Below are 15,539 nucleotides of genomic sequence, written 5' to 3'. Positions count from 1 at the left end.
TGTTGAGTTCAGGGGAAGTCACATTTAAAATACTTAAGAGACCACCTCAGTAGGTAGCTGACCTAGTCGACTTTCAAGAGATCGCGCTGTGCCCTTGTAGAGTAACCCATATAGCGCAGTCCAAAGGACACCAAAAACGGTATCAAGCCTACAGAAATGCATCACAAAATGTAAACATTTAAGAAATTCCGTTGTACATGTTACGGCCGCGCAAATAAGGCTATTATTTTATTATACGTTATTATTTGCGAGGTCGGGGGAACTAGTACAACGGCATTTTTTACATGTTTACATTTTGTGATGCATTTCTGTAGGCCTGATCCGGGCTTTGGTGTCCTTTGGACTGCGCAAAGGGCATTGTACAAAGTCTCTTAAAACTCCTCAAGGACAACTACCTGCTAAGGTCCTTTATGTATTTTAAACGTGACTTGTCGTGTACTCAACACTGTTTTGTATTAAGACACCACGCAATGTTCTTAAAATATTGACAGCGGTGTTTACCTGCTAAGACATTTGCATGGACGGCAGCCTATGTTCTCAACACCAGTTGTGCCATTCAATTTGAAGAGGACTTAAAGGCGAAATACGTTATTGCCAAAATATAAAATAATAGCCTGTTTTGCGGAAAAGACTATCCCTTCAAAACATTAGTCACTGGTTGCTGTATCATCCCGCCTTGGACTGGAAATCGTTTCCTTTTTCTTTTGTTTGTTGCTCGTTCATTGTAGAAACTGAAAAATTTGGAGCATAGGCAGCCACCCAGTCACCTCCTTCCTCTACTGCTACCTCCCTTTCACGTACTTCGACTTGTAACTACAGTCTCGCTTATGTAAAAGTAGTAGATAACTTTTTGCTGCCTGTGTTTTATCTTTATTAACTTCGGTATTTCATCTCTATCTGTGTTAATGTAACGTACCTAATCTTGAACCCTGTAACAAAGTAGTAGTGATCAACTCCCAACTGCGGAATGATTCCTAATTATCTTTGAAGACATTCACATCAGTCAAATGAGCATTGTAAAGAGTAGAGATTACTGAAGAAGTTAGATTTTCTGGCTATATAAATATGAAGACAGTGTTGCAGAGCTACAAACTAACTCAAGGAATGATGACTACATTTAAAATTAGAGGCCCTCTATAAACACCAGCAAGCGAATGTTACGACAGGGTAACTGTACCTTGACGAATTCTGGCTTACGGTGCTCTTCCTGCAGCATGTCCACATCAACCAATTGCAGATCAAGACCGATAGTGTGTGCCAGCATACGGACGGTCCGACACGGCGGGCTCGCCTCGGCGTGGTACAGGCTCAGCTGCGGCATGACTTAACTCCACCGTTCAGGTAGCCGGCTGCAGAGCTGCAAAAGCAAACATCCAGTCATTCATTCATTCAGCGGATGTATAGGTGCCGATTGAAACCAAAGCAAGATTAAGTAAATACGCTTGTAACATATTATTTGTAGCCCTGTCCTTGTACTCTTCTTGTTCGCCAGTGTGGATGCCATAGCCGGTTTTCGGTCCCATGGGACGGGAGCTTTTGTTCGGCCTGGAGATACGGGCCGATCTTTCCGTAATCCTTCTAAATGGACTGTGACCGAGGCCTACAAGGATGTACTAAGTGCTTGTGACTTTCCCCATGACAGCAGTGATGTTTAGCACCCGCTGGAAAGAAGATTCCGACGTTTAGTGCTATTATAGGGAGCAAGAAACTTTCAGCGTAAACACCTGCATTCAGCTCCTGAAATTAACTCGCAGAAAATACTCGATGTAAATTACCGTAATTTTGTGAAGCTGCTTGGAATTTAGGAAACTAGGCGTCGGAAGGTGAAACGTCCCCTTTGAACAATTATACATGACTGTGCCTAAACTGACACACAGTATTTTTAGCGCAACACAATCTGACTTTCAAAAATCGCTACAAAAGAATGGCCCTTACTAACATTAACCTATAACTTTCACAAATCACTTACCTCACCAAAAATCTTCGTTACTCGAACTACTGCAATACAGCGAGCGCCACTACTGCCAGCTAAATAAAAGATTCAAACTACTGAAGGCACTAACTACTAATAGGCATAGTTAGCAAATGAAAGATTTTGATAGAGAACGAACAATGTATTTACCTTAATAGTCATAATATATATAGCAGTTCATGACATCCAGTCTTACAAATTTCAAAACTCCGCCATTTCTCTCCCCACATCCACCACTGCTGGCGGCTCACCTCCAACTGCGCAACGCTATGAGCTGTTTACATGCAGCTGCCCAACGCTACAATGGCGAGTATTACAACAATGCCAACCAGCCACAGACTGCACACAGCACAGCCAGTGATTTTCATACAGAGCACTATGTAACGTTGCCAATAAGAAAACATAAACAGCCTACTAACAAAGGTAGTCTTTGCAAGGGTAAGAAGTGAGTAGTACGCTCGGTGGGGCGGAGTGATGTTTTAGGTGTTGAGTATATGAAGTCGCTAGTGAGTGATCTTCAACAATCAGAGTTGTTTCCGGTGGTACTAAAGGATTCGCGGACTTGTGCATTTGCGTATTCTACCTGTTTTCTCGGCTGGTGTTGCGGGTTCGTGAACGTGCAAGTGCTCAGTGGTAAAGCCGTCCTCAACGGGACGATGCAACTAACGTTGACATGGACGCGCACGGGACATCCGAACTCACGAAAGCGCCGATGGCACGCGCGACAAGCTGGGTAATGTGATTTGCGCTCCCAGTGCTCTCCAACGGCCGTGGTCGGCTTTATTTGGCTCTCAAATCAGTTTCTTTACAAACATGGGCATGCGTAAAATAGCTGCGTTAATTGTTAGCGATTATCATAGATGAGCGAAAAAAAATCGCAAGAAAAATTCTGCACCGTCGAAGGCTTAAACAGCGAATTACTGGTAGAAGAACACTACATAATGCTGTACAACGACCTGAGGTACACTGTATTAGAAGTTACTTGTTAGCTTAATTGGATCAAAAACTGAACACAGTTCAACAATGGAAACAGAAGAAGGTATACTAAACTGTGAAAAAAGAAGCAAAATCGAAACCGTAAGCAGTCCAAGCTCAAATGTGCAACATCGAGCTAATTTAAATAGCCATGGTGTCGTAGTTATATTGTCACGGTGTTTGACTGCAAAGTGGGAGATCCATGTTCATACCTGCCTCGTGCCCGTATTTTTTTCACAAAATTATGAACTATCCGTCCGGTCATTGACGTGTCTGTGCGCTACATTGAAATTTATGTCTGTGTCGTGTGTTCGTTTGCAACAGCGATGTTGAAGGAAGTGACTTCCAGACGTACAGACTTCCTATTCTTTCTACGCAAGTATCACATGTTATGACTTTCGTCCCGTTAAGGAAGTTTTGACTCTTGAATTCATTTGTTGTAACATAGTATGTTGACGATGCATTTTTAATATGCCCACTTGGCAATGAGGCACTGCAGCAGTTTGTTAATCATTTGAATGGTATACATCAGAACATAAGATTTACAGTGGAGGTGGAGAAGGATGGAAAGTTACCCTTCTTAGATGTGCTGGTGGAGCGGAAATCAGATGGACGTATCTGACATTGTGTACAGAAAACCGACACATACAGATTTATATCTAAACGCGCGTAGTTTTCACCACCCAGCTCAGAAGAGAGCTATGCTGAATACCTTGGTACACAGAGCAAGGACTATTTTGGACAAGGATAATCTCGGCTCCGAGATTAACCATCTGACGACGGTATTCATAAAAAATGGATATTCCGACCGTGATACCAAATCTACTCTGGCGAAGAAACCAAGGAAGGACGCTGTTCGAACAGATCAAAACGACCAACACATCGCGCGGCTACCATTCTGCGGTGCAACGACCAGCAAGATCGGCAAAGTCCTGACCCGGCAGGGAATCAGACCAGTCTTCCGGCCACCCAGTAAGATTAAGGAAATGCTGCGACCCGTGAAAGATAGTCTCGGCTTGAGAGTACCGGGAATTTACAGCATTCCTTGCGAGTGTGGGAAAAATTATGTGGGCCAGTCTATAAGAACTGTTGCCGATCGCTGTGTGGAACATCAGCGTCACCTGAAAAACAGGTATCTAGAAGAATCAGCGGTGGCTGAGCACAGTTTGTTAAATAAACATAAGATTTCATTCGATGAAACAGGACTACTTTTCACGCTTCAAACTACTGGGACTGTCATCAGGGAAGCAGTTGAAATTAGACTCTGAAAATAATTTCAACAGAGACTCCGGTTATGCACTCAGCAATGCATGGAAGCGCGCAATTGATAAAGAAAGAGCGCAGAGGGAGACTTCTTACATTCCTCGCAGTTCTCCGCCTGTTGCGATGGATGGCGCTGCAAGTGACGCTGGATAAAGCGCGCAAACAAAATCTATGGATATAGAGGCCGCCACCTCAGTACGCGCCTGTTTCACCGTGACGTCATCCAGCCAATGAAAAGCCGTCCACTGCTTATAAAAGCGGAAGCCTCACCGGTCCTTGCTCTTGCCCCCACCCTGCAGCGCTCCCAACACCTTCTCCAATCCCATCTTGACCGGTTCACCACTTGGTGCAACCAGTGGTTGCTCAAGGTCAATCCCTCCAAAACCCAGGCAATCATTGTAGGCAAAACCGCCCCTTCCTTCCGCCTCCTTGATTTCTATCTCACCATCTATGGCCGTCCTATCGCCCTCACTCCCACCCTTAAGTACCTTGGCGTCACCCTTGACCGTCGCCCCTCCTGGACTCCCCATCTCCGGACAATCCAAGCCAAGGCACGCTCCCGACTCCATCTCCTCAAGCTCCTTCCCGGCCGTGCGTGGAGTCTGGACCCCTCCACCATCCTCCACACCTATAAATCCCTCATCCGCCCTATCCTTTGTTACGCCCATCCGGCCTGGATCTCCGCCCCCCCTACCTTTTATAAATCCCTACAAATCCTTAAGCGCCATGCTCTCCGCCTCGCCTATCGCATCCGTCTCCCCTCCCCCACGCGGATCCTGTCTGATCTCATCCCCTTCCCCCACCTCCTCCTTTTCCTTGAAAGGATACAGGTCCTGTACACCTCCCCCAAACTCGATCCTCCTCATCCGCTTGTCTCACCCGTCCTCTCCCACCCCCGCCCGCTGCCGCGCCTGTATTCCCACGTCCCACCCGGTCTCCATCTCTCCACCCTCCTTACCCTCTCCCAAGGTGGCTTCCGCCAGCTCCCCCTCTCTGATGATGTCCTCCTCCCCTCCATCTACCCCTCCTACCAACTTTGATCCTCCCTCCCTCTTCCTGTGTCTGTTCCTTTGGGCACCCTCCGTCCCTCCTCCCCTTCTCCCCACTCCTCCCCCGGGCCTCCCCTCCCCTGTCCCTCTACTCCTCCTCCCATCTCCTCAGCCATTGGCATCTTTGTTCTCCCCTCTCCAGCCCCCCTCACCCTTCTTCCCCTCTTGGCAGGTCCCCGGACCCGCACACGCCATGTGGACTTTCGCGCGCCGGATATCATCGCCGTCAGTGTCTCGTGTGTGTGACGTCATTTTGTGTTTTACTGTCTGCCGTCACGCTTCTATGTTCACTTGTGCCGCCGGATTCATCAGTGTTATGTGCGCCGTGTCAACGTGTTTTCAGTGTCGTTATCGTCGAGTGTGAACGGCTCCGTGTTTTTTGTGTATCTGTGACCACTATTTTTTGCCCGTCACTATGCTCATTTTAATTCTCCATTATTGTACTGTTATTGTCAACACTATGGCTGAAGAGCGGTGTAGCATGCCGCTGCCAGCCTACCTGATTGTTCAGCTGTTAAAATAACAATAAAGAAAAAAAAAAACGGTCCACGACAGTCAGTTTTACCCCTGACGAAGATGACGCAGGTAGTCATCGAAAGCTTGGGATTTCATCCAAATTTGACGTGGCACGAAAACTGAGAATTTTTTATGCATAGTTCACACCGTTCCTTTGTTTTTTACATTTCTGTGAGAGGTCTATGCGGCATTATTGTGCTGTTATTGTCAACACTATGGCTGAAGAGCGGCGTAGCATGCCGCTGCCAGCCTACCTGATTGTTCAGCTGTTAAAATAACAATAAAGAAAAAAAAACGGTCCACGACAGTCAGTTTTACCCCTGACATTAATATATTCTTGCCACATGATTCATATTCTGTAACCAATGTATAGTGTGACAATTTCCGAGACAACGGAAGGAGAACGGGCACCTCAATGACCGGACGGAAAGTTCATAACTTTGTGGAAAAAAAAAAAATTGGGTCACGAGGCAGATTTGAACACCGATCTCCCACTTTCCAGTCCAACACCGAGGCGACACAACCACGACGCCGTGATTCTCGCAGTCACTTCTTTTTTCACATTTCAGTACACCTTCGTGTTTTCATTCTTGATCTGTGTTCAGTTGTTGACAGGCTGTCCACTGGGCCAATTTACCACTAAATCTAGGGGGGGGGGGGGAGTGTTAGGGAGTTTCCCTTGTCAGTAATAACCAGAAGCAACGTAGCAGCTGCGGCACATCACCCCTAAAGTTCCAAATTCGCGCAGAGGGTGAGATTACTGGTCATCTGGAGCTCCAGTGCTAGGCAGGTAATGGAGCTCCTTAGGGAAATAGCAGGCAGTTCGTTAAAAAGGGCCCGTGTCCACTCCACTTGGAGGGCTATCACATTAAAGACGTGAAGGAGGCTCCACAGATAGTAAATGAGAGCACTAGGTACACCCAGCTTCAAATCGTGGTTCATCTCGGCATGCGTGACGCCTGCCGCCTTGGGTTCGAAGGCCACCTTTGTTTCCTGCAGGTTGCTGTTTACTGTGATGAAGACAGCTAGTCTCGCACAGGGAGTGGAAGCAGAGCTAGCGTTGTACAGCATTGTTCCCAGAACCCATCGCAGTCCTCTACTTCGGAGACGAGGGGAAGGCTTAAACCAGACATCCTGACGATTTTGTGACGGATTTCTGGACCTGCAATATCGGATACAGAATTATAGGAACTCTCTTAAAAGGTCATGCGCACTGGACATAGGAATCGGCTACTAGCGGAGCTGAGTATGTGTGCTGTATAGGATAGAGAAATTAGGACCAATAAAATACGTTCAGATTTCAGATAGGTATGAGTGCCAGAGCCATTAATTAAAACATTTGCTTTTTCGAAATATATTCGCTAAATTGCATCAGCTGTATTGGGTACAGCTGTACTACCTATCAATGATACGAAAATTTGTGCCGGACCAGGACTCGAACGCAGATTTCCCGGTTATCGCGAGCGGTCGCCTTGCCATTGGACTATCCGAGCACGCTCCCTGGGCCGACTATATGTCACACTGTCTACATCTTTATGTCACAGTCTAATTTGCTCACGATAAGCGGGAAATTCGATTTCGAGTCCCGGTCTGGCACAAATTTTCATATGTCAGTGATAGGTAGTACAGCTGTACCCAATACAGCTGATGCTGAAGAAATTCATAGTTCAGCGAATATGTTTTGTAAAATATTTAGACAAGTCTAGGATCGTCAAAATACGTAAAAAGTCTGCATTCGTCATGGCAGAGCGGAGATGGAATATTTTTATATATTACACACCTGCAGGAACACCCATGGAAGGGTCCCAGAGCTTGACTCGCTCTTGAGAGGTAATAATGCCCACGTAGTAGGGCCAGAAAGCTGGCTGCAATCAAATATTGACAGCAATGAAATTATACATTCCGACTGGAATGTATATTGCAAAGATACATTTAATGCGGGCGCCGAAGATGTGCTTATTTGTATTTCTAACCGGTTAACGAGATTCACTATGCACAATCCTATTTACAAACTGCCTAACGGCTTAAAGGACAAAGAGAATTTTTATTCAGTATTTCAAATAATAACTGGCGCAACTGAAATTTAAAATGCTCTCATAACCTGCCCATGAAGAGAGATAATCTTACGTCAAAGGTTTAAAACAACAGGATAAGCATGACACAAGCTGTGGGTGTCTTGAGCCAGCGTAATTCACCGCCCAGGAATACAAGGACTATATTCATCCAACACACACACACACACACACACACACACACACACACACACACACACACACACACGAAAAGAAGAAAAATCGCATACTACTCTTTCGCATTTCATGCAGTAAAACTGCCACAACGAGCATTATATTTTAATTTGTTAGGTCTTTACTACAAACCCTGTTCGCAACATATTTTGCAGATAGCATCCTTCTACACCATTGAATGTACCTGCAACATTATATCATTGTACGGCATGTAGTTCAGGATACATGACTTTGTAAACTTTGACATGCATGGGAAACTAGCTTTTCTTCTACACCTTCATGGTTACTCTGCAAATCACATTCAAGTGCCCGGTAGGGGGTTCATCGAACCACCTTCACAATTCTCTATTATTCCAATCTCGTATGGCGCGCGGCAAGAATGAAAACCTATGTCTTTCCTTACGAGCTCTGATTTCCCTTACTTTATCGTGGTGATCGTTCCTCCCTATGTAGGTCGGTGTCAACAAAATATTTTACGGAGGAGGAAGTTGGTAACTGGAATTTCGTGAGAAGATTTCGTCGCAACGAAAAACGCCTTTCTTTTAATGATTTCCAGCCCAAATCCTGTGTCATTTCTGTGACACACTTTCTCCCATATTTCGCGATAATACAAAACTGAGCGCAAATTCCCAGACTATACTGATCCAGTGTGTGATCTTTTCTAAGTCTTTTCTCGCTTACATGTTTAACATCAAATATTTAGCCCATTATCTCATTCGTAAAGTAATCAGAATTAAAGTAAGCCATATATACAGCGTGACAATTTGAAAGGGTACAGTACCGCCTAACATTGAAAATAGGTACGACATACTTCATTATTTTTGTCAGAACAACACATTTTTTTGTAAAATAACTCAATTTCAATTAATACAGCGAAGCCGGATACCAGTGTGGGAAAGAATGACAATTTATTTATTTAATTGATCACATGTGCACTCCCACAAAATAAATCCCTACATCCAGTTTGGTGAGATCTGTGAAATGAATGAATCTGCTAACTGCAGATAGTGAATGTGAATATATGATCATCTTTGAGACGATCCTTTGGCCACCTTTGGTGGAACCAAAGAGATGAAACTTACCGGAGCTTTGAGCGCCTGAAATGTGGCTGACCAATACAGTAGCACGGTCTTCCCCCACCTCGACAGAGGTGCGAGATGACCTGAAGAACGGCCATGTTTCAGCACTCTGCCGCTGGATCTTGTGCTGTTAAGACCTGTCTTAGTTGTGCTCCGTAAAGACAAAAGAGTGGAGACATGGTATGCATGTGGAATATTTAAGAGTAGTTTGAAATAATAATTTCTCTATTTCAGGAACTTTTGTGGGGAAAATTAAATGTCAGGCAGGTAATATTAATGAGATCATAGTAATCTTCGGAAGTGACCAACGGTCATAATGAAACCACGTGTAGCAATAAGTTGAAATATTTCCGTGTGCTTAAGTTAAGCTGAATTACTAGCGTGTGTACTATAAGTTGAAATATTTAAGAAATAGCGTGTGCAGAATTTGAAATTAGAGGCGAGTACTTCCACGTGGTGAGTACTGTGTGAGTCTCAATCTGTGTATGAGACAAAGGATAAAGAGAAGTACTCGTCCATGGTATCAGTTGAGGCCTCGCGTGTGTGATGAATATGTTCTTAATATTACTTTGCGTGATATGATTCCGTGTGACGCTAGATTCAAACTCAGAGAGAAGCAAGATGAGTCGGCCGTCTATCCAGCAACGCCACTTGGCTTGCATTGCACAGGAAGACGTGCATATATCTCCAGAGTTCATAGTAGGAAAGTAGAATTACAAAGTGGGGCAGTGTCGTGTGAAACTGGGATAAATGCTAATTGAAGTGGGAAAGCTGAAAGTGATAGTGTTGTGACTATTTATTGTATTGTATTCCATGTTGTAGTGTGGTGTATGTCATGTAATTTGGATATGTGTGGTTTGCATGGGAGAGTAGCAAGGTAGTTTCAAAAGATTAGTGGGTTATGCTTGTTCCTTCGGTACCGCTCGGTCTGGAGGAAAGTTTCGTGATGATGATTGTGAGAGTCGAAGTGTGAGGTATAATAAAAGATCCACCATCCTATCCAGAAAGTGCACTGTAGCGTTAAATAATTACGAGACCATAAGGTAGAGAATCACCAATGTGAAGCCATGCCCACTGGGCGGAATTTCTCATGTGTTATTGTTGTAAGTTATAGAATTTGTGTGTTTAGGTTATAGAATTTATCGGAATAAATAAGATAGTAAAAAGAAAAAGATTGGTGGACTTTTCCTTCGAATTGTATGTTGTCATGATGTCCCGAATTTATAATGTGTGCGCCATTCATATTCAGTGCGGTGGCCACGTGTTGATAAAAGCCGTTAAATAAAAGAAAAAAGAAAATGTGGTATTGCCAGTGCGTAGTGAACAGTCAGAGTTCTGTAAATTACTGATAGATGTGCGTTTCCGTTGCGTATTATTCATACAGGAGGTTGATTAGTGACTTAATTGTGAGTAGGAGAGTTCATGTTACTCGATAAATAAGAATGAATCCACTCGCTTGGCAGACCACTCATCTTGCAGGCCTGACTGCTTGATGCCACAGTACGAGCAAGGCACGTGGGTGCCTCTCAAATTATTGAACTATACGAGAGAAACCTAAAATAGTTACATTCTACGGCGTCCACACACTTATTCAACATGTAAACGTCACTACAGATATTCGGATTTAGGTTGTGACATGTTCGGTATGCCTGCCATCATTGGCGATGATGTGGCGCAGACGATTAGCGAAATTCTGCATGACCCGCTGAAGTGTCGAAACATCGATGCTGTCTATCACCTCCTGAATAGCTGAGCAATGGTTTTGCTGTACACATCGTCTTTAATATAGTGCACTAAAAGGAGTCGCTTATGTTCGGATACAGAGAATATGGGGGCCAATCGAGGCCCATGCTATTGGCCTCTGGGTACCCCAGAGCCAGAATGCCGTCCCCAAAGTGCTCCTCCAGTACAAATACTCTCGTGTTTCGATGAGGTCGAGCTCAGTCTTGCATGAACAACATTCTGTCGAAATCAGGGTTACTTTGGATAACTGGGATGAATTAATCTTCCAAAACCTTCATGTACCATTCAGTAGTCACCTTGCCGTCAAGGAATATCGCACTGATTATTCCGTGACTGGACACTGCACAGTACACAGTCGCCTGTTGAGGTCGATGGGATTCCTCGATCGCGAAAAGCTGATTCTCAGTCCCCCAAATGCGCAACCAAACCGATTCATAACAAAGCCCTGTTCGTCAGTTCTAGAGACAACAGTGTTAGCGAAACAACCGCTGTTCCATGGCACTGGGGCTTAATAGTTAATGGGTTTTGTGAGAAGAGGTGCAAGTCTTCAACAACAATTGGTCACAGTGTCTCCCCGTTGATTCCCACTGCTTGTGCAGCCCGTCTGCTAGTTTTAAACACACCACGTATCTTCTCGATGTTTTCAGACGTTTTTGGACGACCGACATTACCAACAATGTCATCACGAACACTACCCATTCTACTTACGAATAAAATTCTTGATTGTTAGCACACTTGGACTGGTGTCTTCAGCTTGAACTTAGTCGCAAACTTCCTTTGAGCCGCAGCTGGGCTGTTATTGCTCGCATAGTAGGACATCACAAACGCTATACGCTCAGGCACAGTGTACCGTTAACTTTTCACATGCGAATGGCCGACAACAAGGCGCATGTGCTTACTAATTTCCATCACGCCCCGCGGCCAACCGTGCAGTCTGAACGTCCGAACGCAAACCGTTCAGAAGGTATGACCATTTTATTTCATATAGTTCAATAACGGTCACCCTGTAAAACGACTTACAGTTTACTCATAGTCGTAAATAATACGATGTTATCAAGTGAGGTTTGTCTGGATTCTGAATGTGAAATAATTTGGGCGAGGATAAATATCAAACAGGTTTATCTGATGTTTTTTATGAAACCCCCGCCTCAGGACGAGAAGGAGCACACCATTTCAGAGGAAAAACTTGGAGAAGGTCGCGCGTGAATTTTGCAGTCATGTTATAGTGCAGAATTTGAACCTGCTAACGCAGTCGGGAAACTCAAGTGAATAGGTCGTGCAGTAGGGACAAGGAACTGTGTGTGTTCCAATTGCCTTTTCTGAAAATTACCCGAGCACTTAATCACACACCCACTTCGTAAAGCTAACATCTTGGATCTCTTACACACGGACAGACACGAACTTTTCGACTCTGTTACCGTATAGCACCCAATCATTGATCATAAGGCCTTTACAGCATGGTTGAATACGGCTTAAATAGGCATGTAAAGAAATGTAGGTAGATATTTCTTGTTAGTAACTGGAACAAATATATTACAAATTACCTGTGCGGTCAACATGAAACGTTCGTCTCCAGGGAAAAACGATGAGCGGAAATGCGCAAGTTCATGAATATTGTACAATACGCCTTAGACAGGTACGTGCCAAGTTTTGTGAGGGGTTGGGAAGGCGCGACGTCGTTCGAGAGCTGGGTTGGAAATCTGTCCCGAAGGCAAAATTATTTTCACTACAGATATCAGTGTAGCTAAAAGCTTCCTAGACAAAAACCAAACTAAGCCAAATTACGCGTAAGGAGACCACGCATGATGCGTTCAACTAATTAGAAAGTAAAATTCTGTATGCGATCTGACAAAAACCCTAAGAAGTTTTACTCTTTGTTGTATCAGTTAACGGATCAAAGCCATCTGTCCGTCTCTGTTCATGATGGCACCAAAACGGAGGACGACAGAAGGCAGAAGTACGAAAGTTCTGTTCCTAAAACTTGTTTCACTAAGGAAGATATTACAGCTGTTCCTCTCTTAAATCGTCGCACGAACGTCAAAATGACATAACTAAACAAGTGTCCAAAGGACATAAATTCAACTGGAATCACTTCACAGAGGAAAGGCTACTGGATCTAGTGAGACACCCATACGATTCTACATTGAGTACGCGAAAGAACTTTCCACTCTTCTAGCAGTAGTGTACCGTAAATCGATAGAGGAGCGAAGCGGTCCAAGAGAGTGGAAAAAAGTGCAGGATAGTCACGTTGTCGAGAAATATCTTCGAACAGGCGCACAAAACTGTAGACCTTGACATTAGTATGTTTTAGAATTTTGGAACACGTTTTATGCTCGCGTATAATGACACTTCACTAATCTCTCTGGGAATCATACCGAGGCCCAAGTTCTACGAACTTGGAAATGGCAGATACTGGGGTAATCGATTGCAGAACAGAAAAGTAACTATAACCGCTTAGTAGCGGAAAGGTATCAAGACCAGATTCTACAAAGATTAAGCGAAAGAGCTTACTCCCCTTCTAGCAGCAGTTTATCGTAGACAGCTGGAGCAACGAAGGGTACCTAGCGACTGGAAAAATGTGCAGGTCATTCCCCTTTTCAAGAAGGAACGCAGGACACGATTAGACCGATATTGTTGATGTTGATCTGTTGAATTATGGAACACGTTTTATGCTCTAAAATTATTACGTTTTTAGAGGAAGAAAGTCGTCTCTATAAAAATGAACATGGGTTCCGCAAACAGATATCTTGAGAAACTCAGCTCGCTCTGTTCCCCCATGAGACCCATAGCGCTGCAGAAAACGGCGCTCAAGCATCCGTGCACCTTGACTTCAGGAAGGCATTTGACACTGTCCCGCACTGCCGTTTAGTGAAGCAAATGTGCTTATCGATTATCGGACCAGATTTGCGAGTGGATTCAAGACTTGGTTGCTGATGGAACTCAATACGTCGCCGTTAACGGAACAAAATCAACAGTTGTAAAGGTAATTTGCGGAATACCCCAAAGAAATGTGATATGATCGCTACTGTTTAAAGTGTATATAAGTAATCTAGTAGAGAGCGTCGGAAGCTCTTAAAGACTGTTCACAGATAATACGGTTGTCTATAACACAGTAGCAATGCTAGAAGACAATACCGATTTGCAGAATGACCTGCAGAGGATTGGTGAATGGTGCAGACTCTGGCAATTGAAACAGAAAGTAAATGTATGTAAGACTGCACACACACACACACACACACACACACACACACACACACACACACACACACAGGAAAAGAAAGTCACCACTGTACAACTACACTGTTGTTGTTTTTGTCTTCAGTCTGAGACTGGTTTGATGCAGCTCTCCATGCTACTCTATCCTGTGCAACCTGCTTCATCTCCCAGTTCCTACTGCAACCTACATCCTTCTGAATCTGCTTGGTGTATTTATCATCTCTTGGTCTCCCTCTACGATTTTTACCCTCCACGCTACCCTCCAATACTAAATCGGTGATCCCTTGATGCCTCAGAACATGTCGTACAAACCCATCCCTTCTTCTAGTCAAGGTGTGGCACAGATTTCTCTTGTCCCTAATTCTATTCAATACCTCCTCATTAGTTATGTGATATACTCATCTAATCTTCAGCATTCTTCTGTAGCACCACATTTCGAAATCTTCTGTTCTCTTCTTGTCCAAACTATTTATCGTCCATGTTTCACTTCCACACATGGCTACAGTCCATACAAATGCTTTCAGAAACAACTTCCTGACACTTAAATCTATACTCGATGTTAACAAATTTCTCTTCTTCAGAAACGCTTTCCTTGCCACTGCTAGTCTACATTTTATATCCCCTCTACTTCGACCATCATCAGTTATTTTGCTCCCCAAATAGCAAAACTCCTTTACCAATTTAAGCGTCTCATTTCCTAATTTAATTCCCTCAGCATCACCCGATTGAATTCGACTACATTCCATTACCCTCGTTTTGCTTTTGTTGATGTTCATCTTATATCATCCTTTCAAGACACTGTCCATTCCGTTCAACCGCTCTTCCAGGTCCTTTGCTGTCTCTGACAGAATTACAATATCATCGGCGAACCTCAAAGTTTTTATTTCTTCTCCATGGATTTTAATTCCTACTCCGAATTTTTCTTTTGTTTCCTTTACTGCTTGCTCAATATACAGACTGAATAACATCGGGGAGGGGCTACAACCCTGCCTAACTCCCTTGCCAACCATTGCTTCCCTTTCATGCCCCTCGACTCATAACTACCATGTGGTTTCTGTACAAATTGTGAATAGCCTTTCGCTCCCTGTATTTTACCCCTGCCACCTTCAGAATTTCGAAGAGAGTATTCCAGTCAATATTAGCTATGATTAAGTTATGCTCTGCGCAAAATTCTACCAGGCGGCTTCCTCTACACTATTGATGAGAAACTGCTGTAAACAGTATCTACCGTAATAGATCCAGAGCAACCTTAAGTTGAAAGTAGTAGCGAAAGCAGATCCCAGACAGATTCAGACGAAAAATCTTAAGGAAATTTTTGTGGCTTACAGGGCGTTTGGTCGACCAATCGTTGAGTATAGTTCGTCAGTACGTGATCCTTGTCTAGTAGGACTGACAAAAGATCCAATGAAGAGCAGCGCGTTTCGTCACGGGAATCCAACAAATCTGACCATACATTACGTCCTCCCAGATACATCTCGCG

The 15,539-nt window shown here is 44.0% G+C and overlaps 1 protein-coding gene across 1 annotated transcript in view; it reads right to left on the bottom strand.

The window, feature by feature from the left end:
* Window positions 1-15,539, bottom strand: part of LOC126455515 (glutathione S-transferase 1-1-like) — a 94,070-nt gene that overhangs the window by 72,339 nt on the left and 6,192 nt on the right. The window contains exon 2 of the mRNA XM_050091265.1: window positions 1,178-1,357. Within this exon, the coding sequence (XP_049947222.1) occupies window positions 1,178-1,321 (144 nt within the window). The 5' untranslated portion in view covers window positions 1,322-1,357. The remainder of the gene's footprint in view (window positions 1-1,177; window positions 1,358-15,539) is intronic.

This window comes from Schistocerca serialis, chromosome 2 (assembly GCF_023864345.2).
Source record: "Schistocerca serialis cubense isolate TAMUIC-IGC-003099 chromosome 2, iqSchSeri2.2, whole genome shotgun sequence".
Taxonomy (NCBI): Eukaryota; Metazoa; Arthropoda; class Insecta; order Orthoptera; family Acrididae; genus Schistocerca; species Schistocerca serialis.
Note: the sequence above shows the minus strand (reverse complement) of the source record. Positions and strands in the feature narration are given on the sequence as shown.